The 23,514-nt window shown below is 37.6% G+C and overlaps 1 protein-coding gene across 8 annotated transcripts in view; it reads left to right on the top strand.

The window, feature by feature from the left end:
- Positions 1–23,514, top strand: part of USP3 (ubiquitin specific peptidase 3) — a 156,159-nt gene that overhangs the window by 19,482 nt on the left and 113,163 nt on the right. For 2 of the 8 annotated variants that reach the window (XM_037833753.1, XM_037833750.1), the window contains exons 2-3: positions 21,782–21,842; positions 22,205–22,300. In XM_037833753.1, the coding sequence (XP_037689681.1) occupies positions 21,782–21,842; positions 22,205–22,300 (157 nt within the window). Of the gene's footprint in view, positions 1–18,383; positions 19,632–21,781; positions 21,843–22,204; positions 22,301–22,915; positions 23,032–23,514 lie in introns of those variants that run through there. The other 6 variants (XM_037833756.1, XM_037833752.1, XM_037833751.1 and 3 more) reach the window with 5 other exon arrangements.

Below are 23,514 nucleotides of genomic sequence, written 5' to 3'. Positions count from 1 at the left end.
TACATGGTTTCCAAAAATTTTTTCCCATTGAGTTGGCTGCCTCTTTACCTTTTTGAGAAATTCCTTTGAGGTGCAGAAACTTCTAAGCTTGAGGAGTTCCCATTTATCTATTTTCTCTTTTGTTGCTTGTGCTTTGGGTGTAAAGTCTAGGAAGTGGCCTCCTAATACAAGGTCTTGAAGATGTTTTCCTACATTATCTTCTAGGAGTTTTATGGTACTTTCTTTTATATTGAGATCTTTGGTCCATTTTGAGTTAATTTTTGTGTAGGGGGTGAGGTAGGGGTCCTCTTTCATTCTTTTGGATATGGATATCCAACTCTCCCAGCCCCATTTGTTGAAAAGACCATTATGGCTCAGTTCGGTGACTTTGGGGGCCTTATCAAAGATCAGTCGGCCATAGATCTGAGGGTCTATCTCTGAATTCTCAATTCGATTCCATTGATCTATATGTCTATCTTTGTGCCAGTACCATGCTGTTTTGGCAACTGTGGCTTTATAATAAGCTTCAAAGTCAGGGAGTGTAAGTCCTCCCACTTCGTTTTTCTTTTTTAAAGTGTCTTTAGCAATTCGAGGCATCTTCCCTTTCCAAATAAATTTGATAACTAGCTTTTCCAAGTCTGCAAAGTAGGTTGTTGGAATTTTGATTGGGATTGCATTGAATCTGTAGATGAGTTTGGGTAGAATTGACATCTTAATGACATTTAGCCTTCCTATCCATGAACATGGGATATTTTTCCATCTTTTAAGGTCCCCTTCTATTTCTTTTAGTAGAGTTATGTAGTTTTCTTTGTATAGGTCTTTTACATCTTTGGTTAAGTTTATTCCTAGGTACTTGATTTTTTTAGTTGCTATTGAAAATGGTATCTTTTTCTTGAGTGTCTCTTCAGTTTGTTCATTTCTAGCATATAGAAACATTACTGACTTATGTGCATTAATCTTGTATCCCGCTACTTTGCTAAATTTGTTTATTAGCTCTAGTAGCTGTATCGTCGATTTCTCAGGGTTTTCTAGATATAAGATCATGTCATCTGCAAACAATGACAGTTTTACTTCTTCTTTTCCAATTTGGATGCCTTTTATTTCTTTGTCTTGCCGGATTGCCCTGGCTAGCACTTCCAGCACAATGTTGAATAACAGTGGTGACAGCGGGCATCCTTGTCTTGTTCCTGATCTTAGAGGGAAGGCTTTCAGTCTCTCACCATTGAGTACTATGCTGGCTGTGGGTTTTTCATATATGCTCTTTATCATGTTGAGGAAGTTTCCTTCAATTCCTACCTTTTGAAGTGTTTTTATCAAAAAGGGATGTTGGATTTTGTCAAATGCTTTTTCAGCATCTATTGAGATGATCAATTGATTTTTCCCTTTCGAGTTTTTAATGTGTTGTAATACATTGATTGTTTTTCTTATGTTGAACCATCCTTGCATGCCTGGAATGAACCCCACTTGGTCATGGTGTATGATTTTTTTAATGTGTCTTTGGATTCGATTTGCAAGTATTTTGTTGAGGATTTTTGCATCTATATTCATTAGGGAGATTGGCCGGTAGTTTTCCTTTTTTGTAGCATCTTTGCCTGGTTTTGGTATTAGATTGATGTTAGCTTCATAAAATGAATTAGGTAGTGTTCCATTTTTTTCAATGTTTTGAAAGAGTTTGAGTAAGATTGGTGTCAGTTCTTTCTGGAAAGTTTGGTAGAATTCCCCTGTGAAGCCATCTGGCCCTGGGCATTTATTTGTGGGAAGATTTTTGATGACTGATTGGATCTCTTTGCTTGTGATGGGTTGGTTGAGGTCTTCTATTTCTTCTCTGGTCAGTCTAGGTTGTTCATATGTTTCCAGGAAATTGTCCATTTCTTCTACATTATCTAGTTTGTTGCCATACAGTTGTTCATAATATCCTCTTATAATTTTTTTAATTTCTTCAGGATCTGCAGTTATGTCACCTTTTTCATTCATTATTTTGTTTATATGGGTCTTCTCTCTTTTTGATTTTGTCAGTCTAGCTAGGGGCTTGTCAATCTTGTTGATCTTCTCAAAGAACCAACTTTTGGTGATATTTATCCTTTCTATTGTTTTTTTGTTCTCTATGTCATTTATTTCTGCTTTAATCCTTGTTATTTCTTTTCTTGTACTTGGTTTAGGATTGGTTTGCTGTTCATTTTCTAGCTTCTTCAGTTGATCCATTAGTTCTTTGATTTTGGCTCTTTCTTCCTTTTTAATATATGCGTTTAGTGCTATAAATTTCCTCCTTAGCACTGCTTTTGCTGCATCCCATAGGTTTTGGTATGTTGTGTTCTCATTTTCATTTGTCTCTATATATTTAGCAATTTCTCTTGCTATTTCTTCTTTAACCCACTGATTGTTTAGGAGTGTGTTGTTTAACCTCCAGGTATTTGTGAATTTTCTAAGTCTCTGATGGTTATTGACTTCTAATTGTATTCCATTGTGGTCAGAGAATGTGCTTTGAATAATTTCAATCTTTTTAAATTTATTGAGGCTTGTTTTATGTCCCAGCATATGATCTATTCTGGAGAAAGTTCCGTGAGCACTAGAAAAGTATGTGTATCCTGTTGATTTGGGATGTAATGTCCTGTATATGTCTGTTAAATCTAATTCATTTATCAGATTGTTTAGGTTTTCAATTTCCTTATTGGTCTTCTGTCTGGTTGATCTATCTATAGGAGAGAGTGTTGTGTTGAAGTCTCCCACAATTATTGTGGAAACATCAATTGCTTCCTTTAGTTTTGCCAATGTTTCTCTCATGTATTTTGTGGCACCTTGATTGGGTGCATAGACATTTACGATTGTTATTTCTTCTTGCTGAATTGCCCCTTTTATTAGTATGTGGTGGCCTTCTTTGTCTCTCAAAACATCCCTGCATTTGAAGTCTATTTTATCTGAGATTAATATTGCTACACCTGCTTTCTTTTGGCTGTAGCTTGCATGAAATATTTTTTTCCATCCTTTCACTTTCAGTTTCTTTGTGTCCCTGTGTCTAAGATGAGTCTCTTGTATGCAACATATTGATGGTTCATTTTTTTTGATCCATTCTGCGAATCTATATCTTTTAATTGGGGAGTTTAATCCATTTACATTCAACGTTAAAACCGTGAAGGCATTTCTTGAATCGGCCATCTTATCCTTTGGATTATGTTTGCCATATTTTTCCCTCTCTCTATTAATATCCTTTATTGTACCCATACCGAATCTCTTTAGTACTGAACCTTTCTCCAAGTCTCTCTGTCCTGTCTTTGTTTCTCTGTCTGTAGGGCTCCCTTTAGTATCTCCAGTAGGGCAGGTCTCTTGTTAGCAAATCCTCTCAGCATTTGTTTGTCTGTGAAAAATTTAAGCTCTCCCTGAAATTTGAAGGAGAGCTTTGCTGGATAAAGTATTCTTGGCTGGAAATTCCTCTCACTCAGAATTTTAAATATATCGTGCCACTGCCTTCTCGCCTCCATGGTGGCTGCTGAGTAGTCACTACTTAGTCTTATGCTGTTTCCTTTGTATGTGGTGAATTGCTTTTCTCTTGCTGCTTTCAGAACTTGCTCCTTCTCTTCTATGTTTGACAGTGTGATCAGTATATGTCTCGGAGTGGGTTTTTTTGGATTTATTCTATTTGGAGTTCGCTGAGCATTTATGATTTGTGTATTTATGTTGTTTAGAAGATTTGGGAAGTTTTCCCCAACAATTTCTTTGAATACTCTTCCTAGACCTTTACCCTTTTCTTCCCCTTCTGGGACACCAATGAGTCTTATATTCGGACGTTTCATATTATCTATCATATCCCTGAGGTCCATTTCGAGTTTTTCAATTTTTTTCCCCATTCTTTCTTTTATGTTTTCATTTTCCATTCTGTCATCTTCCAGGTCACTGATTCGTTGTTCAACTTCCTCTAGTCTTGTACTATGAGTGTCCAGAATCTTTTTAATTTGGTCAACAGTTTCTTTAATTTCCATAAGATCATCCATTTTTTTATTTAGTCTTGCAATGTCTTCTTTATGCTCTTCTAGGGTCTTCTTGATTTCCTTCATATCCCGTACTAGGGTCTCATTGTTCATCTTTAGTTCTTTGAGTAGCTGCTCTAGGTGTGTCTCTTCTGGTCTTTTGATTTGGGTGCTTGGGCTTGGGTTATCCATATCGTCTGGTTTTTTCATATGCTTTATAATTTTCTGTTGTTTTTGGCCTCGTGGCATTTGCTGACCTTGATAGGGTTCTTTTAGGGTTTGTAGACCAGTTGAAGTCCTTATCTCTAATTTATCAGATCTACAGCTTCGTGGAGTACACTTTCTCTAACTAACCAGCAGGTGGCGTCCACGAGCCACCTGTTCTCCACAAGCCAGATCTCCCCTGCTTAGCCTTTTTGGTGAGTGGGGGAGTGAGTCTTGTGGGGCCCAATTGGTGTCCTAAGCTTGCGTGTGTAGTTGGTGTTGCCTGCCCTGTATGTGGGACGTGTTTCTGGGCAGTCGGGGAGGGGGGGTGGCCCTAACAATCAAATCTCCCTGATGATCCTAGAGTTTTAAAGCTACTGCAATAGTCTAATCCTTCAGTTCAGTCCTGCCACAGTTTGTCTCTGCCACTGACCCACAAGTCTTTGGTATTGGCGTATGGCTCCTGAGACTTGCAAGTGGGCCCCTCTTCCAGGCTGTGCACCCCGGGTCCTCTGTTGAGGGATGACTGTGCTATGTCGCAGGTGAGTGCCGTCCCCCCAGGGCAGTTCTGGGCTGCTGGGCTGTGTTGGGAGGCTCCCAGTCTGCTCAAATGATGGCTGAATGGGGCTCTGTTAATTCACACTGCTCCCCCTTCCCAGCTCTGGGACATTCAGCTGAGGTTGCAGGGAAGGCTAATGTCCACGCCCAGTTTTGTGGTGTGTGCCTGTTATTTGAAGCACTTCCGTCACACTGGGTTGTCTGGGGCAGCTCTGGGCTATGGGGCTGGCGATGGGCAGGAGTGTTTCCTGTCCACCAGGATGGTGGCTGTGAGCGGACACCCCCCTTTTCTTGGGAAGTTGTGTTGTTTAGTGAATTTTCTCAGCCACTGGATTATTGCCTTTTGTCTCAGAGCTCTCTTAGTTCTGCTCTTGACTTGACGTGCCCAAATTTCAATTCTTTGAAGCTTTCTGTATTGAGCTTCTTAGAGTAATTGTTTTAGAAAAAGCAAAAAGGATTTAAAAAAAAAAAAAAAAAAAAAAAAAAAAACGGCCCTCCTCAGAGATCTAATGGGTTATTGAAATGCTAATAGACAAAGCAACCAGGGCCATTAAGGAAAAGTGCCCAGGGCAGAGAGATCAGCCTTGCTTCGGGATTTGCATATGCGCCTCAAGGCCTGATCTCCGCCCTTCCCCTTTCTGTGTTCACCAGAACTCCAAAAATCCTCTGCTTTTATTTTGGAGTTTTTCGTGTTGTTTTTTTTCTATGCCTGTCTCCTCTCTGCTGGGCTGGCTGCTCTCAGAGTCTCTGGTGTCTGGCCTCAGTCTATCTATGGTTGGAGTTTGAATCAGTAGAATGAGTTTCCGGTAAGAGCAGCCACTGCAATTCTCCCTTCTCCTTCCTGGAGCTGACAGCCCCTCCTCCCCCGGGACTGAGCCTGGCAGGGAGGGGCGCGGGTCCCCTGGCCGCAAAAACTTACAGATTTCGCTGATCTCAGCAGTTCCACGTTTTCATGAGTGTTGTATGAAGTATGCCCAAAGACAGATTGCTCTGTGGTGTCCAGTCCACGCAGTTCCTGGCTTTTTACCTACTTTCCTGGAGGAGTAACTAAAACATACAGCTCACCAGTCTACCATCTTGCCCCGCCTCCGGCTGCAGGTCCTTTTAAAGAGTATAAACTAAAAACAACCAAAATTCTGAAAATTAGTAGTCATGGTATTTGTAGATATATGTTAACTGAAATGTATGTCATAGCTGCCACCAGAATTAACTTCTGGTAACTATTTTACTCTTTTCAATATATTTTTTTAAGGGAAAGAAACTGACATTCACTGGATTCATGCTATTAGGCCTTGTGCCGTGCACCTTATATAGTTTGTCTCATTAAATCCTAAAATAATTACGTAAGGTAGAGGCGATATGTGTCCCAATTTACAGATGAGGAAGCTGGCTCTAGAACCAACCATTAGCTTAAGGTCATAGAGTAAAAGAATGCTGGAGCTAGAATGTAAACTTGAGAATGTTGGTTCTGGAGCCCCTGCTCAGTTCATTCTATTGCATGACCTCTAATATGTTTGAGTCTACAATAGTATGAGTTAAATTCCAGGCAGTCCAGGTTGTTTGGTACATTTTTGTATAAAAGAAGGAAGTTACAGAAATAAAAGCAAGAGTATGGAAGGATATATGTAGATGACTTTTTTTGCAGCATTTTTCTTTTTAAATTTCTTTTCTTTAAATTTAATTTTATTGAGATTGTTCACATACCATACAATTATCCAAAGATCCAAAGTGCACAGTCAGTTGTCCACAGTACCATCATACAACTGTACATCCATCACCACAATCAATTGTTTTTTCAATTTTTAGAACATTTTCATTACTCCGTGTACTGGTGTGTATATATTATGTCCCCCAGAAAAAGCCATGTTCTTTGATGCAGTCTTGTAGGGGCAGACATATTAGGTGGGGATTAAGTTCAAATGTTTGGATTAGGGTGTTTCCTTGGAGATACACCCCACCCAACTGTGGGTAATAACTCTGATTGGATAATTTCCATGGAGGTGTTACCCCACCCATTCAGGGTGGGTCTAAATTAAATCACTGGAGCCATATAAATGAGCTGACAAACAGAAGGAACTCAGTGCAGTGCAGCTGAGAGTGACATTTTGAAGAGGAGCTACAGCCAAGAGGGACACTTTGAAGAAAGCACAGGAGCTGCAGATGAGAGACAGTTTGAAGATGGCCATTGAAAGCAGACTCTTGCTCCGGAGAAACTAAGAGAGGACAAATACCCCAAGTGCAACTAAAAGTGACGTTTTTGAGGAACTGCAGCCTCGAGAGGAACATCCTGGGAGAAAGCTATTTTGAAACCAGAACTTTGGAGCAGACACCAGCCACATTCTTTCCCAGCTAACAGAGGTTTTCCGGACACCACTGGCCATCCTCCAGTGAAGGTACCCGATTGCTGATGTGTTACCTTGGACACTTAATGGCCTTAAGACTGTAACTGTGTAACCAAATATACCCCCTTTTATAAAAGCCAATCCATTTCTGGTGTTTTGCATTCCGGCAGCATTAGCAAACCAGTACACTCCAGAAAAGAAATAAAGACAAAAAAAAGAAAAGTCAAATCCTCTCATACCCCTAACTACCTCCCCTCCATTATTGATTCATAGTATTGGTATAGTACATTTGTTACTGTTGATGAAAGAATGTTAAAATAGTACTAACTGTAGTACATGGTTTGCATTAGGTATATTTTTCCCCTATGTACCCCTCTATTATTAACTTCTGGTTATAGTATCATACATTTGTTCTTGTTCATGAAAGAGATTTCTAATATTTGTACAGTTAGTCACTGACATTGCCCACCACAAGATTCACTGTTTTATACATTCCCATCTTTTAATCTCCAACTTTCTTTCTGGTTACATAGGTGAGTCTAAGCTTCCCCTTTCCACCACATTCACACACCATTCAGCACTGTTAGTTATTCTCACGATAATGTGCTACAGTCACTTCTGTCCATTTCCAAATACTTAAGTTCAACCTAGTTGAACATTCTGCTCATAGTAAGCAACTGATCCCCATTCTTTAGCCTTGTTCCATATCGTGATGACTTATATTTCATGTCTGTAAGTTTATATAAGTAGTTTATATCAGTGAGACCCTGCAATATTTGTCCTTATGTGTCTGACTTATTTCACTCAACATACTGTCCTCAGGTTCATTCAACTAGTTGTATATCTCGCAGCTTCATTCCTTCTTGTAGCCACTTAATATTCCATTGTACGTATATACCATAGTTCGCCATTCCTGTCATCATTTGATGTACCTTAGGCGACCTCCATCCATTGCAAATCATGAGTATTGCCACCACAAAACCCTCTGTGCAAATATCCATTCGTTTCCTTGCTCTTAGTTTTTTGAAGTATATACTCAGTAACAGGGTTGCAGGACCATATGGCAACCCCATACTTAGCTTCCTGTGGAACCACCACACTGCCCTCCAGATGGGCTGCACCACTCTGCTTTCCCACCAACAGTGATTAGGTACATCCCTCTCTCCACATTTTCTCCAGCACTTGTATCCCTCTGTTTATTTTTTAAACAGTTTTATTTACACACCATGCATTCCTTCCTAAAGGTTCCCCGTGTAATCAGTTACGCATTCGCCACTACAATCTATATGAGGACATTTCCATTTCTTCCACAAAGAAAGAGGAAGATGAGAAAAAAGAAAAGAAGAAGAAAAAAAGATGACTTAAAAGAAAAAATAAAAATGTAAAATACAATAAAAAAGTCAGACAACAGCAGCAATGCCAAGAATCCCATACTTGTCCCTTATATCCCCCTCTTATAGACATTTAGCTTTGGTATATTGCCTTTGTTACAATTAACAGAAGCATATTACAGTGTTACTGTTAACTGTAGACTCTAGTTTGCATTGGTTGTATTTTTTCCCCACTGTCATCCCATTTTCAGCACCTTGCAAAGGTGATATTCATTTATTCTCCCTCATGTAAAAACATTCTTATATTTGTAAATTTAATTAAAATCATTGCCCGCTCTAGGTTTCAGTAGGTTGTACAGTCCCAGTCTTTATCTTCTGTCTTTCTTTCTGGTGTCATACATACCCCTAATCTTCTTTCAGTTGTACTCATAGTCAGATCCTTGTTCATTGTACTTAAAATATTGTGCTACCTTCACTCAGTGTCATACTATCCATTTCTGGATCTATATAGTCAATCCTCTTGAACATTCTATAGTCCTTTAGCATCAAATGCCCGACTTCTGTCCTCTTTCTGTCTCCTGATATCTTCATTTTTACATTCTTCTCCAAACCTCTGTTGCCTGTCTTTTCCTCTCTGTAGCATTCCCTTTAGTGTTTCCTGTAGAGGAGGTCTCCTGTTCATGAACTCTCTCAGTGTCTGTTTATCCATAAATATTCTAAACTCTCCCTCATTTTTGAAGGACAGTTTAGCCAGATATAGGATTCTTGGTTGGCAGTTTTTCTCTTTCAGTATCTTAAATATATTATACCACTGCCTTCTCGCCTCCATGGTTTCTGCTGAGAAATCTGCACTTCGTTTTATCAAGTTTTCCTTGTATGTGATGTATTGATTTTCTCTTGCTGCTTTCAGAATTCTCTCTTTGTCTTCAACATTTGAAAATCTGATTAGTAAGTGTCTTGGAGTAGGTCTGTTTGGAGTGTGATGTGCTTCTTGGACCTGTAATTTTATGTCTTTAGTAAGAGTTGGGAAATCTTCATTGATTATTTTCTCTTATTCTTTCTGTCCCTTTACCCTTCTCCTTCTGGGACACCTATAACACATATATTCATGTACTTCAGGTTGTTGTTCATTTCCCTGAGACCTTGCTCATATTTTTCCTTTCTTTTCTGTATCTGTTCTTTTGCATATAGGATTTCAGGTGTCCTGTCTCCTAGTTCACTGAACCTTTCTTTTCCTCTCCCCGTCTGCTGTTCTATGTCTCCATGTGTTTTTCATCTCTTCTGTTGTGCCTTTCATTCCCGTAAGTTCTGCCATTTGTTTTTTTCAAGCTTACAAATTCTTCCTTATAATCATCCAGAGTCTTCTTTATATCCTTCACCTCTTTTGCCACATTTTCCTTCAGCTCAGTGATTTGATTTAAAAGATTTGTTTGAACATTTTTAATTAGTTGTTTCAACTCCTGAATCTCAGTTGAGGTGTTAGTTTGTTCCTTTGATTGGGTCATATCTTTGTGTTTCCTGGTGTCGCTTGTGTTTTTTTTCTGCCTAGGCATCTGATTTTCTTGATTAGTTTATTCTGGCGGTCGTTTTCTCTCTTTTGCCTAGGGTTTTCTTGTCTCTACGTTTTCTCAGTCTCTTTGTCCCTCACTGACCTGGGCCTTGCAATATGCTCCCCTGTCCCCCAGGTCTTCAAATGGTGGGGCTATGTCTCACTGCTGTGAGAGATTTTATATTCTGTATCCATGGTGGGAGGAGTCCTGTCTGTTGATCCTGTGCCTTTCCCACACTGAGACCAAGTGAGGGGGAGGGGAGAGGACTGGCTGGTCCTGGATGGAAGATTCCTACCTGATATTTTCTCTCTTTCTTCAATTTGGCCTTTGCAGGGTCCTTCTCCAGTCTATATCTTCCTCCAGAGTTTCAAACAGTTCAGAATTGTCCTTTTATTTGTTGAATCTCTGGAGAGAAGTTTTCAGTAGCTATTTACATCACCATGTTGATGATGTTGCCCCCACCCCCCTACTCTTAACACTTTGCGTTAGTGTGGTACTTTTGTTACAATTGATGAAAGAATATTATAATTGTACTATTAACTATAGGCCATGTTTACATTGGGTGTTTTTTTCCCCACATAACACCCTATTATTAACACCATGCATTGGTGTGGTACATTTATTATAATGCATGAATGAACATTTAAATAATTATACTGTTAACTGTAGTCCATCCTGTACAGTGGAGTTCACTGTGTTGTACAGTCTTATGTTTTGTCTTTTAATTTTTATGCTGGTAACATATATATGACCCAAAATTTCCCCTTTTAGCCACATTCACATATATAATTTAGTGCTATTAATTGCACTTATAATGCACTACCATCACTATCATCCATTTTCAAAACTTTACAGTCAACCTAAATAGAAATTCTGTAAAAATTAAGCATTAACTTCCCATTCCCTACCTCTAACCCAGACCCTGGTAACCTGTATTCTAGATTCTAACTCTGTGAGTTTGCGTATTCTGATTATTTCATATCAGTGAGATCATACAGTAATTGTCCTTTTTTTTAAATTTTGAAATAAATTCAAAATTATAGGAACAGTTGCAAAGACAATACTAACCCCATACACAGAATTCCATCATACCCTGACCCCCCTCCCCCGATAGCCCAGTCCACCAACTTTAACATGTTGTCACATTGCTATTTCTTTCCCTCCCTCCCTCCCTCCCTATCATTCATCATCTATTGCTCTGTCTTCTGAACATATGAGAGCTAGCTGCTCATATCCTTGAACAAACACTATAATTCACATATACACTTCCCATGAACGAGAACATTCTTTTATGGAATCCCATTAAGCGCAGCTAAGAAGTACAAGAGATTCAACAATGATACAATGCTTACATTCTATATTTCTTTTTCCTTATGTCTCAACTGTGACCCTTTGAGCTGCCTGTCCTCCATCCTCCAATCCCATCCAGGTTCATCCTTGGCATTCAATTGTCATCTATTTAGACTGTTTTTTTTTTTTTTTTTTTCAGTTATGGAAACATATATGCAGCCTAAATCTTCCCATTCCATCCTCTCCCTAGCCTTCCATTAGTGGGATTAATCACATTTAGAGTGTTGTAATGCTATCACCTTCCCACCATCCATTACTGGAAATTTCCCTTCACCTTAAACAGCAACCCTACACTCATTTCTTAACTCCCCATTGTCCCTTCCTCCATTTCTCTTAACTCATACTCTACTTTTCATCTCTATGGTTATATTCTCTAATAATTTCTTTGTGTTTACTGTGGGGCTTAAAATTAACCTCTTAAATCCATAACAATCTTGTTTTTCTTTGATACCACCTTCACTTCAATAGGACACATAAACTATGTTCCTATACTCCTCCATTCCCCCACCTTTATATAGTTGCCTAAAATTACATATTTTATGTTGAATTCAAAACCACTGATTTGTCATTAAAGTTTATGTATTTTATATCATGTAGGAAGTAAATAGTGGAGTTACAGTTCAAAAATTATTGACTTCTATTTGTATTCCATTGTGGTTGGAGAATGTGCTTTGAGTATATTCAGTTTTTTTTTTTTTTTTCAATTTATTGAGGCTTGTTTTATGTCCCAGCTTATGGTCCCTTCAGGAGAAAGATACGTGATCACTAGAGAAAAATGAGTGTCCTGGTGATTTGGGATGTAAGGTACTATATATGTCTGTTAAAATTCTCTGTATCTCTTTCTCCTTTCTTTGTTTCTCTGTTGGTAAGGCTTCCTTTAGAATCTGAAGTAGGGCAGTTCTTTTATTGGTAAACTCTCTCAGCATTTGTTTGTGAAAAATTTAAGCTCTCCCTCAGATTTGAAGGAGAGTTTTGCTGGATAAAGTATTCTTGGTTGGAAATTTTTCTCTCTCAGAATTTTAAATTTGTCATGCCACTGCCTTTTTGCCTCCATGGTGGCAACTGAGTAGTCACAACTTAGTCTTATGTTGTTTCCTTTGTATGTGGTGAATTGCTTTTCTCTTGCTGCTTTCAGAACTTGCTCCTTCTCTTCAGTATTTGAGAGTCTGATCAGAGTATGTCTCAGAGTGGGTTTATTTGGATTTATTCTATTTGGAGTTTGCTGGGCATTTATGCTTTGTGTATTTATATTGTGTATAAGGTTTGGGAAGTTTTCCCCAGCGATTTCTTTGAATACTCTTTCTAGACCTTTACCCTTCTCTTCCCCTTCTGGGACACCAATGAGTCTTAAGTTTGGACGTTTTATTTTATCTGTCGTATCCCTGAGATCCATTTCGATTTTTTCCATTTTTTTTCTCCATTCTTTCTTTTGTTCTTTCATTTTCTGTTCTGTGGACTTCTAGGACACTGAGACGTTGTTCAGCTTCCTCTAATCTTGTATTGTGAATATCCAGAGTCTTTTTAATTTGGCCAACAGTTTCTTTTATTTTCATAAGATCTTCTATTTTTTTATTTACTCTTGCAATGCTTCTTTATGCTCTTCTAGGGTCTTCTTTATGTTGCTTATATCCTGGGCCGTGGTCTTCTTGATGTCCTTTAAATCCCTTGCCATGTTTTCATTCCTCCATTGTAGTTCTTTGATTAATAGTAATTGTCCTTTTTTGTCTGGCTTATTTCACTCAAAATTTTTCTTCAGGGCCCGTCCATCTTTTTGTATGAACCAGAACTTCATTCCTTTTTTGGGGGGAAGGGCAGTATAATAAATCATTTTTAATAAGTTATTTAGCATGTGGTTTTACTTATGTTAAATTTTACTTAGAGGCTTGGAAGCTTTAGAAGTTTATGCCTATTTCCCTTCAAGCATATTTAAGTTTCTTTTTCTATTTTAGTGAGTTATATTCATATACCATCGCGACCATCCAAAGTATATAATCAGTGGCTCACAGTATGATTATAGAGTTGTGCATGCATCACACTGATCAATTTTAGAACATTTTCATTATTCCAGAAAAGAAATAAAAATAAAAAAGAAAACCAAAACCCAATTCCTCCCATATTCCTTATCCACCCCTATTGTTGACCCATAGTATTGGTGTAGTATATTTGTTACTGTTGATGAAATAATACTAAAGTATTACTGTTAACTCTAGTCCATAGTTTGCAATAGGTATATTTTTATTCCCATAAACCCTCTATTATTAACTCCTTGTAGTAAAGAATTGTACGTTTGTCCTAGTTCATGAAAGAACTGTTTTATATTGTACAGTTAATCATAATCATAGTCCACCACAAGATTCACTGTGTTATGGATTCCCATGTTTTCACCTCCAGCTTTCCTTCTGGTGACATACATGACTATAAACTTCCTTTTCCCCCACATTTACACACTTTTCAGTACTATTAATTATTCTCATAGTAATGTGCTACTTTCGCCTCTGTCCATTTCCAAACATCTAAGTTCAACTTAGTTAAAACTTTCTACACATATTAAGCAACCGCTCCGCATTCTTTAGCCTCATTCTATATCCTGGTAACCTATATTCTATATTTTATGTCTGTGAGTTTACATATTATAATTAATTCATATTAGTGAGATCATATAATATTTGTTTTTTTGTGTCTGGCTTATTTCACTTAACATAATGTCCTCAAGGTTCATCTATGTTGTTGAATGCTTCAGGACTTCATTCCTTCTTACTACTGAATAGTATTCCATCATATGTATATTCCACATTTTGCTTATCCATTCATCTGTTGATGGACACTTTGGGTTGTTTTCATCTTTTGGCAGTGGTGAATAATGCCACTGTGAACATCGGTGTGCATATATTTGTTTGAGTCCCTACTTTTAATTCTTTTGGGTATGTACGTAGTAGTGGGATTGCCAGGTCTATACTTACCTTTCTGAGAAACTGAGTAGCTTTGACATTTTGAAGGTTTTAAACCTACTATTTGTTACTGAGTTACTGTTTTTACAATCTCGGGCAATATTATATTGATTTTTGTGTTAAAGAAAGAATTAGTTTGCCTTATGGTAGTGATAGCACTTTTGGGTTTGAAGTGATAAACTATTGACAGGGTACAGAAAGAGCCCATCCACAGGATAGTGGCAGTTTCATTGAAGATGGATTGTCATGTCTTTATTTTCTCACTACCTCTGGTATAGCGGGGATAGTCTTTGGATAGTTTTGATTCCTAATGGCATAGAACCTTTTGAAGTTTCCCATCTTCACTTCTGTGAAACAATGGTGACAGTCATTCCAGTGAGTTGTTTGGCAGGGGTGGGTGATGCTAGTGTCACCAGTGCCTCTCCTTCTACTATTTATCACTGTGTAATAAGCTATTTTATGTCTTTAGTAGCTTAAAACAACCCTTTTATTTGGCTCATGATTTTGTGGGTCAGGAATTCAAGAAGAACTTGGCTGAGGTTTACATCAGCTGTAGGAACTGGGACTGGAGTGTTCTCTTCCAAGATGGCTTTTTAACTCATATGTCTGGTGCCTTTAGGCTCTTGGTGTATCTTTCTCTTCATATGATGTGATGTTCTCCAGGGTCTCTCTGTGTGATTTGAACTTCTCTGAGTATGTTCGTTTCAGAGTGGTCTGATTTCTTACATGGTGGCTGGTTTTCCCCAGAGCAAGCATTCTCAAGTGATAGCAAGGGGAAACTGTCATTTTCTTAAGGCCCCCTCCCAAAATGAACTGCATTTTAGCTGGTGGTAGTGATGGGGAGAGTGGGGAGGACGGACACATCAGACAGTGATTTTGGCTGCACTCAAACTGCTTTGGCATCTTTGGCAGTTGTTTAGGATGGTGTGCCAGTTTGAATGTATTGTGTCCCCCAAACGCCATTATCTTTGATGTAATCTTGTGTGGGCAGACGTTATCAGTGTTGATTAGATTGTAATTCTTTGAGTGTTTCTTTGGAATGTGCCCCACCCAGCTGTGGGTTATGACTCTGGATAATTTCCATGGAGGTGTTGCTCCGCCCATTCAGGGTGGGTCTAAATTGATCAGTGGAGCCATATAAATGAGCTGACATAACAGAAGGAACTCAGTGCAGCTGTGGGTGATGTTTTGAAGAGGAGCTACAGCTAAGAGGGACACTTTGAAGAAAGCACAGGAGCTACAGGTGAGAGACAGTTTGAAGATGGCTGTTGAAAGCAGACTCTTGCTCCGGAGAAGCTGAGAGAGGACAAATATCCCAAGTGCAACTAAGAGAGAGGAACGTCCTGGGAGAAAGCCATTTTGAAACCAGAACTTTGGAGCAGACGCCAGCCACGTGCCTTCCCAGCTAACAGAGGTTTTCCGGATGCCACTGGCCATCATCCAGTGAAGGTATCTGATTGCTGATGTGTTACCTTGGACATTTTATGGGCTTAAGACTGTAACTCTGTAACCAAATAAACCCCCTTTATAAAAGCCAATCCAATTCTGGTGTTTTGCATTCCAGCAGCATTACCAAACTAGAACAGATGGCTTGATTTCTTCTTTTCTAAACTACATTTAGGCCCAGTTCCTGCTCTCTTTTTGTGACTACGACTTCCTTCCACTATCAGTTTCAGGACTCCAGTTGAAGATAGGAAAAACTTCCAAGTCTTTAGCATAGAATAGGCTTGAGAGTATGCAGTTCAAAGACCATTTATGGAATAAAGAAAATATATACCTTGCTCTTAGATTTCTAAGCATATATCATTTGGAGGATAAATTGAGTTACTCCTGGAATATATTTCTACTTATATATACTGGAATATTTATAAAAATTTTATGATGATACTGCCCTGTCTTCCAATCACTATTGATACTTTTATGGAGTGCTGTTTTGAATGACAGCTGCAAAAAAATTTAAGTTTTCATTTACCACCCCCCACCCCTCCCGCTTGTTGCAGTGAGTTGCTGTTAACTGAGGGGCAGTATTGTGGGAATGTGTTTGTCTCTCAGGGGTAATGGGAGGTAGAAAAAAAATGCTGAAAACCATTGGTTTAGAAAATTGTACAGTATTAGCTATGAATTTTTTGAAATAATTTCAAACTTACAGTGAAGTTGTAAAAATATATAAAACTCATACAGAGAACTCCAATATGCCACCTTACGTATATACCCAGATCCTGAAACTTAACATTTTGCCACATTTGCTGTATCATTCTAACCGTTTATTTATTTTCTAAACATTTGAGAGTAGGCTGTATATATCATGCTCCTTGATCGCTTAATACTTCCATGTGTATTTCCTAACAACGAATCGATTTATATTTCCTAAGGACAAGGATAATCACTTATGTAACCACCTTAAGGATAGTTATCGAGTTCCAGAAATTTAACATTGATATAAAGCTTACATTCTATATTCCAGTTTTTTCATATGTCTCATTAATGTCCTTTTGGGCATTTTCTCCTCTAGCAGTGAATCATTTTGTTAAACTTTTAAAACAAATTAGATGGAGAGTGGAGTTGAAAGAATTTTATCTATAGAGGAGGATGGCATGATTGTTTCATCTAATTTTTGCGTGTCCTTATGATCCTCACCTTTCTGGATTCTTGAGAAGATAAAGTGCTTTCTCTTCTAGTTGAAGGAACTGTTCAATAATGGGTACACTATGAATGGCTTACTTGTCAATGCTGTGTGCTTGAACTATTTTGTTTGAAGAAGAGAGCAACTAAATTGTATCATAAACAGTAGTGTATGATGTTTTGAAAAAAACAAAAAAAAGGAAAAGAATTCCAAATCTTAAATGCCAAATGTACTCCTTATTATTAGGATCTATGCAGTGAATACTAAGACGATAATGAAGATCAATGGTAGTATTTATGTATGTAGACAGAACATTATACTCAGTGTGATTGTCCTTTGTCATGTGAACTACTTGTCTTATGAACACAATCTGAAAATATTTTTGTGTAACAGGCTTCTTTAAGCACAGAACTCCCTAGTTTTCTGGGTCCCCCCTCCCCCCCAATCTCTCTCAGTAAAGGGAGCAGACTACTGGAATAGTGGGAAGTAAAATCCACTTTGGTCTGTAGATCACTTAGATGCCTGCCTTCTGCCTCTATGTCTTTTCAGTTGTCACCTCTTGGTTTCCAGGAGAGTAAAAGCTTTTAGGGGACTTAGGAAGAAGACATAAGCCTCTAGATAAAGGAGCTCTCCTGCCAACAGGAAGGGCTTGAGACTGAGGTGAGAGCTGGGATGAAGGGAGGGTCTGAGATCATCATTGAAGGAGGTGGGGAGTGAAGGGAGCCTACTTAGTACCAGCCTCTGGTGTGAGACTTCATGGGGCTGATAGGAGAGACACTGGGGCTGGAGCTGGAAGAAGCCGAGCAAACAGGAGAGATTTGCTAGAGGAGAGAGGATGTTGGTTTGAGGAAATTTTATAATACGAATGAAAGGAAATGAGGCTTATTCCGTTATAAGATTGCAAATGACCCTGCTATGGCATGCTTTCTTTTTCCTCAATACCACCTTGAAGTATAATTAGGTGTAATAAGGAACTCTTAATTTCCCAGACTTATCTTTTTGAACTTCAGTACATTTCCACCCTTATCAACCTTCTTTTTCTCAAGTACCAGCATTTATGATTTAAAAAATAAAATAAAGTTTACTATTTTTGTGTTTTGCTGAATAGCAATATATTCACAGTTTTAAAAGTTTTACTTACTATGTATGGCCTTGCTGTATATAATATATACAATATTTTTCAGCTGTATTATTGTTCATGTGGAGTTTTATAGAATAGATTGGAATCTCTAATGCTATTTCTGTGGGAAGTGTGTTCATCCTAAAGATAAACTTTTGCAACTCAGCTGTCTATAAATTGAGGCTACCTTTTATAATAACGTATTTTCCCCTTAGCATAAGTAAAATAATTGATTTTAAGATTATCTGTAGGATTCTTTTATTCATCCTATGACCTCTTCTATTCTTAATGATAATTGAGAGTTCGTTTAATGATGCCAGTGTTTTAAATTCTATTTTATAATTGTATTAAGTACATTAAAGTTTCTTAATTTGGGTAAGGTTTGTGTAAACAGAGTGAATATTCCCCAAAGCAGTGCAATAAATGGCTTCAAAGTTCCCTGTTATACTTCATTCTTTATAGCTTCCTAGCCTTCACATGTTTTCCGGTGTGAATGTATAAGCTCTCTGAGAGTACTGTCATTTAAATAGCCAAGATCCACTGTCAGATCACACATTATGAGTTAACTTTCTTTAAAAAAAAAACAACAACAACAGTTTTATTGGCATATAATTAAGATACAATACAATCCACTCATTTAAATTGTACATTTCAGTGGTCCCTCAGGCAATATGTCACTTTACTCCTGGGTCTGCCACTTGCATACTGGAGAGGCTTAGCTTCTTTGCTTCACTTTTCTGTGTGAACAGGGGTGATGACAGTAGTACCTTTAGGCTTTTGTGAAGATTAAATGAGATAGTATCAAGTATTTGGAAAAGTACCTGGCACCTAGTAAAGGCCCTGTTAGCTATTTTATCTGCTACTCTGGGCCACAGGTTTTCAACTCCTGCTATAGACACTGCTCAGCATTTTTTTCTCTTCCTTTCCCCTCCCCTCCCCTCTCTTCCCATCATATATGTGATCATTCTTCGAGACCATATATATAGACTTAGCCCATTTTTAAAAATTGAGGTATAACATACATACCGAAGAGTGCAAATCTTGAGGAGCATAATAGTCTTTCATGTTAGAAACCAGTCTCTTATTTTTATTAGTTCATTTTCTTCAGCAGATGTTTGAGTATGTGCTTGTCACTGGTCTAAGTACTGACATACAAGAATGAATAAGTTGTGATTAGACAGATTCACTGTCCAATTCACAAACATTTGTTGAATGTCTTTTAGTATTGTTACTGGGTTTGGTGGTATAAACATGTTGATGCCATTTGCTTTCAGGGAGATGTTTCAGGGAACAAATTCATCTTCACTTCCTCTAACTTCTAAGATTTTGAATCTACTATGTTTATTTCTTAGGTGGTTTGGACTTTTCTTTTTTTCCTGGCAAAGATGATTATGATATGGGAATAAGCAAAACAAAGCAAACTGTGTGAAAAATTTATAGGTCTTTTTATTTTTTTCCCCTCCCCGTCTGTCTTTTAAGTTTTTCTCCATAAATTTAGCTTCAAGTTTTGCAACCTGTCTTTGATGAGAGCTCGGGAAGGGACCAAAACTCTGAAACAGTGTCTGAGAATGAGAGGGAAGGAAATTGCCCAAGATTTCAGAAAAATATGAATATTAAGACTAAAGCTCCAGAAGATTTCAGAAGATACGAATTTTGCACCAATGGTCTGGGCACAAAACTTTTCTTTCCTTTCTCTAGGAAAGCTGTTTTGAAGTTGTCATTGAGAATTAAATTGTACCTATCTGTGTAAAGAACCTATGTAGGGGATTTCTAACTTGCCTTTTTAACGTTTGCTAAACTGATTTACTTAAATCTCTTCTAGAAAGAATTAACCTCCACTCTCTTCTAGAAAGGATTTAAAGTGGTTTCCTCAGAACATTTCACAGAACTATTTTAATAGTTTAAATAGAAGCCCGTCTTGACATTCTACCATATAAATTCACCTCTATTTAAAGAGACTGTTCTTTAACAGCTTTGTGCTAATGCTGCTGAAGGGAGAGAAAGAAATTTTGTTGTTGAGTTATGTGTAACGGATCTAGTTCCAGAGTCTAGACAATGTCTGGACAATGTTTAATATGTTTTGTAAAAATTGATGTTTTTCATTAGAATTGTTTTTTTTTTGTACAAATTGTGTGGGATTTTGTTAAAAAAAAAAAAGGGTCCCCCTCCATTCTTTTCTTTTTCTTTTCCTTCCTTCCTTCTCTTTTTTTTCCTCTCCTCCTCCCTTATCCCCAGCTTCCCCTTCAGCCCCCCTCCCCTTCTTCTGTTTCACTCTATTCCACTCTCTTTATCACTCTGTCCAGAAATGGTGGGGACTTGTAAGGTGATGGGGACATTAAAGTGAAAATGACTTCACGGTAATTCACAATTTGGTGTTTTGGAAGTCTTACCCTATAAGACTTCCAAGAATCATACCGTTCAGTATTGGAAGGGACCTGAGAAGGTGTCCAGGAGAGAATTACGGTCATTATAGCACCTAGTATTTATTGTACATTTATGATGGTACTGAGTGAGCATTTATGTAAATTATTTAATCCAGGCTTGACAGTAACCTTATGAATCAGGTACAGAAGGATGAAGTAACTTCCCCAATATTATACAACCAAGGTAGAATCAGAATTTAAACCTAGGCAGTCTGAGTCCAGCCATTCAGTAGTTATATTCTTGAAACCAACTCAGGTTTACTTTTAGTTAAAGAAATATTTAAGTTATATGCATCTCTAATCCCAAAGAATCACCAGACCAGCTTAAGAAATATAAGGGAGTATGGGCGTGGAAGTTGTTTTTTATCAAATAGCTCCTACTGTTGTTGAGTGAGTTTCCTACTTCCATGTGAGAGCACCTTCTCTTCTGCTTCCCATCCAAGAAGAGATTTAGGACTGGAGAACAAATTTAACTATGGTGTGTGTTAAAAGGGTAAGCCTGGGAATCTAGGCTGCTTAAACATTTTGTTAGTTTAGGTTGGTGACTTAGTTTTCCAGCTGTGGTCACAAATATGACAAAATGGGTTGGCTTAAACCACAGTAATTTATAGGCTCACAGTTTTAAGGCCAGAAGTCCAAAATGGAGGTGTCAGCAAGGTAGTGCTTTCTCCCTGAAGACTGTGGCGTTCTGGGGCCGCCTGCCAGCGATCCTTGGGTCCTTGACTTTTCTGTTACTTGGCAATGCACGTGGTGGCATCTTCTTTCTCTTTCTGGTCCCCCTCTTCCTGGTTCTTGCCTGCCTCACCCCTTTAGTAATACAGAAACTAAAATAATTAATGTTTCAGTTACATTCACAATAATTATGTGCAATTGTCATATTTAGAATGATACTTTATGCAACTGAGACATTAATTTGGGATTGGGAAAATTGGAGTTTGTCTTCCTGATTGTATCCTTAGGTTATTGTCTCTTACTAAATAAACTTGGTGAGTTTTCATTTATAGTGGTATATAGATATGGCAAAAGACATGTGATTAAAAAACTAGACTAAAAGTTCTTAATGGGAAAATACACTACTGACTTGTTGAAGACTGTGGTAAAGGGAATAAGTAATAAAGGAGAAAAGTGTCTGTGTTTAACTTGTGGTTAAGCTATTTGAGCTGAGTCAACAATTAAAATGCGCAGCCATTGTGGACAATGCATTTAAATTCTTTCCACTATAACTTTAGTTAGGCAGCCATTTTGTGTAACTGCACTCACAAAGCAGGGATTTGTGATTTCAGGACACTTAAACAGTCACGATTAATCACAGGACGTGTATTACAGATTAGAGGAGAAATTGGGAAATAACATGATACAACTGGTATATTGTATATTTTTCTTTTTATTAGTGTGCCGGTCCAACAAAAGCCCCTGGGTCTGTTTGACTTGTTCAAGTGTTCACTGTGGAAGGTAGGTGACGGACTTATATAACTTCACTATCCTACTTGCTTTTTAAATATTTGCTTTTAAGCTTTATGTCAGTTTTATTGATTTGTACTTATTTAGTACCATGCTAATCATAGTGCAGAATTCTTTGTGGGGCTACCCTTTCCCTTTGTTCAGTGGGAAAAACTAGGAAAAACTTTCCATGTTGATACTCAAAAGAATTAGTTTAATGGTCAAGATAATCTGAAGATGAAATAAAGGAACTTTGAAATCTGAAATAAAAGTTTATGCTATGATAGTTTTTTAAACCTTTTATTGGGGAAAATTTTAAGTATACACAAAAGTGGAGAAAGAGTATAATTGAACCCCTTGTTTTCATCACCCAGCTTCAACAGTTATCAACACATGGCCAGTCTTGGTTCATCTGTTACCTCTCACCCCCAAACCCTATCCTTTTTGGCTTATTTTGAAGCACATCCCAGGTATGTCATTCTTCTGAAAAACAAAACAAAACAGAAAACTGAATTATGTACAGAAAAAGGAATTCCCTTTGAAAATGATTTCACTGTGGAATTTATTATTAATTTCTGTTTAAGATGTACCAAATATTTTGTTGTTTCATTAAAACATTTTGCTTCCAATTGACTTAAACTCCTCCTCCCCTCAATTTAAGCCTGAGCAGTTCCTCCCAGTTTTTGGCTTCAAAATGATGTTAAATACGTCAGTAGCCCTTTTCTTCTAACACAAACTGAATATCAACCTTTGTATTCTTTTAGCCTGGAAGTAGCACATTCATTTCTACCACTCCTTTAAGTTAGGAAATCCACTTTAGAAGTTAACAGCTTAGCAGCAAGGAAATGGGAAGTCTACTAAGTCACATGGACTGAAATCTATATAAGTATTTATCTAGACTATTTCCCGGTTGTTATTTTTAAACCCTCATTGCATGAAGAAAGCATCTTTTTCAGTTAACTTTTTATTTTTCACATTTTTAGTCCTGGAATTGAGTATTTTTTCCATGTACACTTAAAGAGTACCTTTGGAAAATGTTTAACTGCGTATCTTAATTGTGGCTGTTGTGGTTTTGAAATCTCTAGGATTTGGGAAACCTGAAAACACTTTGTACAGATAACATTTTTTTTTTAAAGAAGAAAAGTAGAAGCACTTAAATTCTGCACTTGAAGAGACAGATTCCTCTCCTAGATTTTGAGAGGTGAGAATTAAAATACAATACAGTTTATATAGTTCTGTTCTCTACTTGTCTCATAGTGCTCTACAGCCTAAATCTTGAAGGTCATAAACCAACAAAAAGACTTGACAAATTCTCAAAAACTGAAGAGATTTATGTTCTTAATAGCAACAACCAACAATTTTTAAAGTAGATTTTGGAAAAATAAATTCAAGTTTTTTCTAGACTCTATGTAAGTGGGTTGTTTCTAATTACAAGCAATCTTAAATTTAGAAATTCTACATAGTTTCAAAGAAATATGGGTAAATAGATTAAACAGACAAGAGTAGCCTGAACTTGGATCTCCAGTTTACATACCTGAGTGGTTAATTTTCTTCTATCACGTAAACCCGTGTCAATTGTTAAGCATTCTACTTTTTTGGTAATTTTAGATCACTTGTCTGCAGAGAGCTCTTAACTTGAATATTGTTTCAGTAAAGAAACCTAGTTTATCAATGATATGTTTAA

Source organism: Choloepus didactylus, chromosome 4 (assembly GCF_015220235.1).
Source record: "Choloepus didactylus isolate mChoDid1 chromosome 4, mChoDid1.pri, whole genome shotgun sequence".
Lineage (NCBI taxonomy): Eukaryota > Metazoa > Chordata > Mammalia > Pilosa > Megalonychidae > Choloepus > Choloepus didactylus.
Note: the sequence above shows the minus strand (reverse complement) of the source record. Positions and strands in the feature narration are given on the sequence as shown.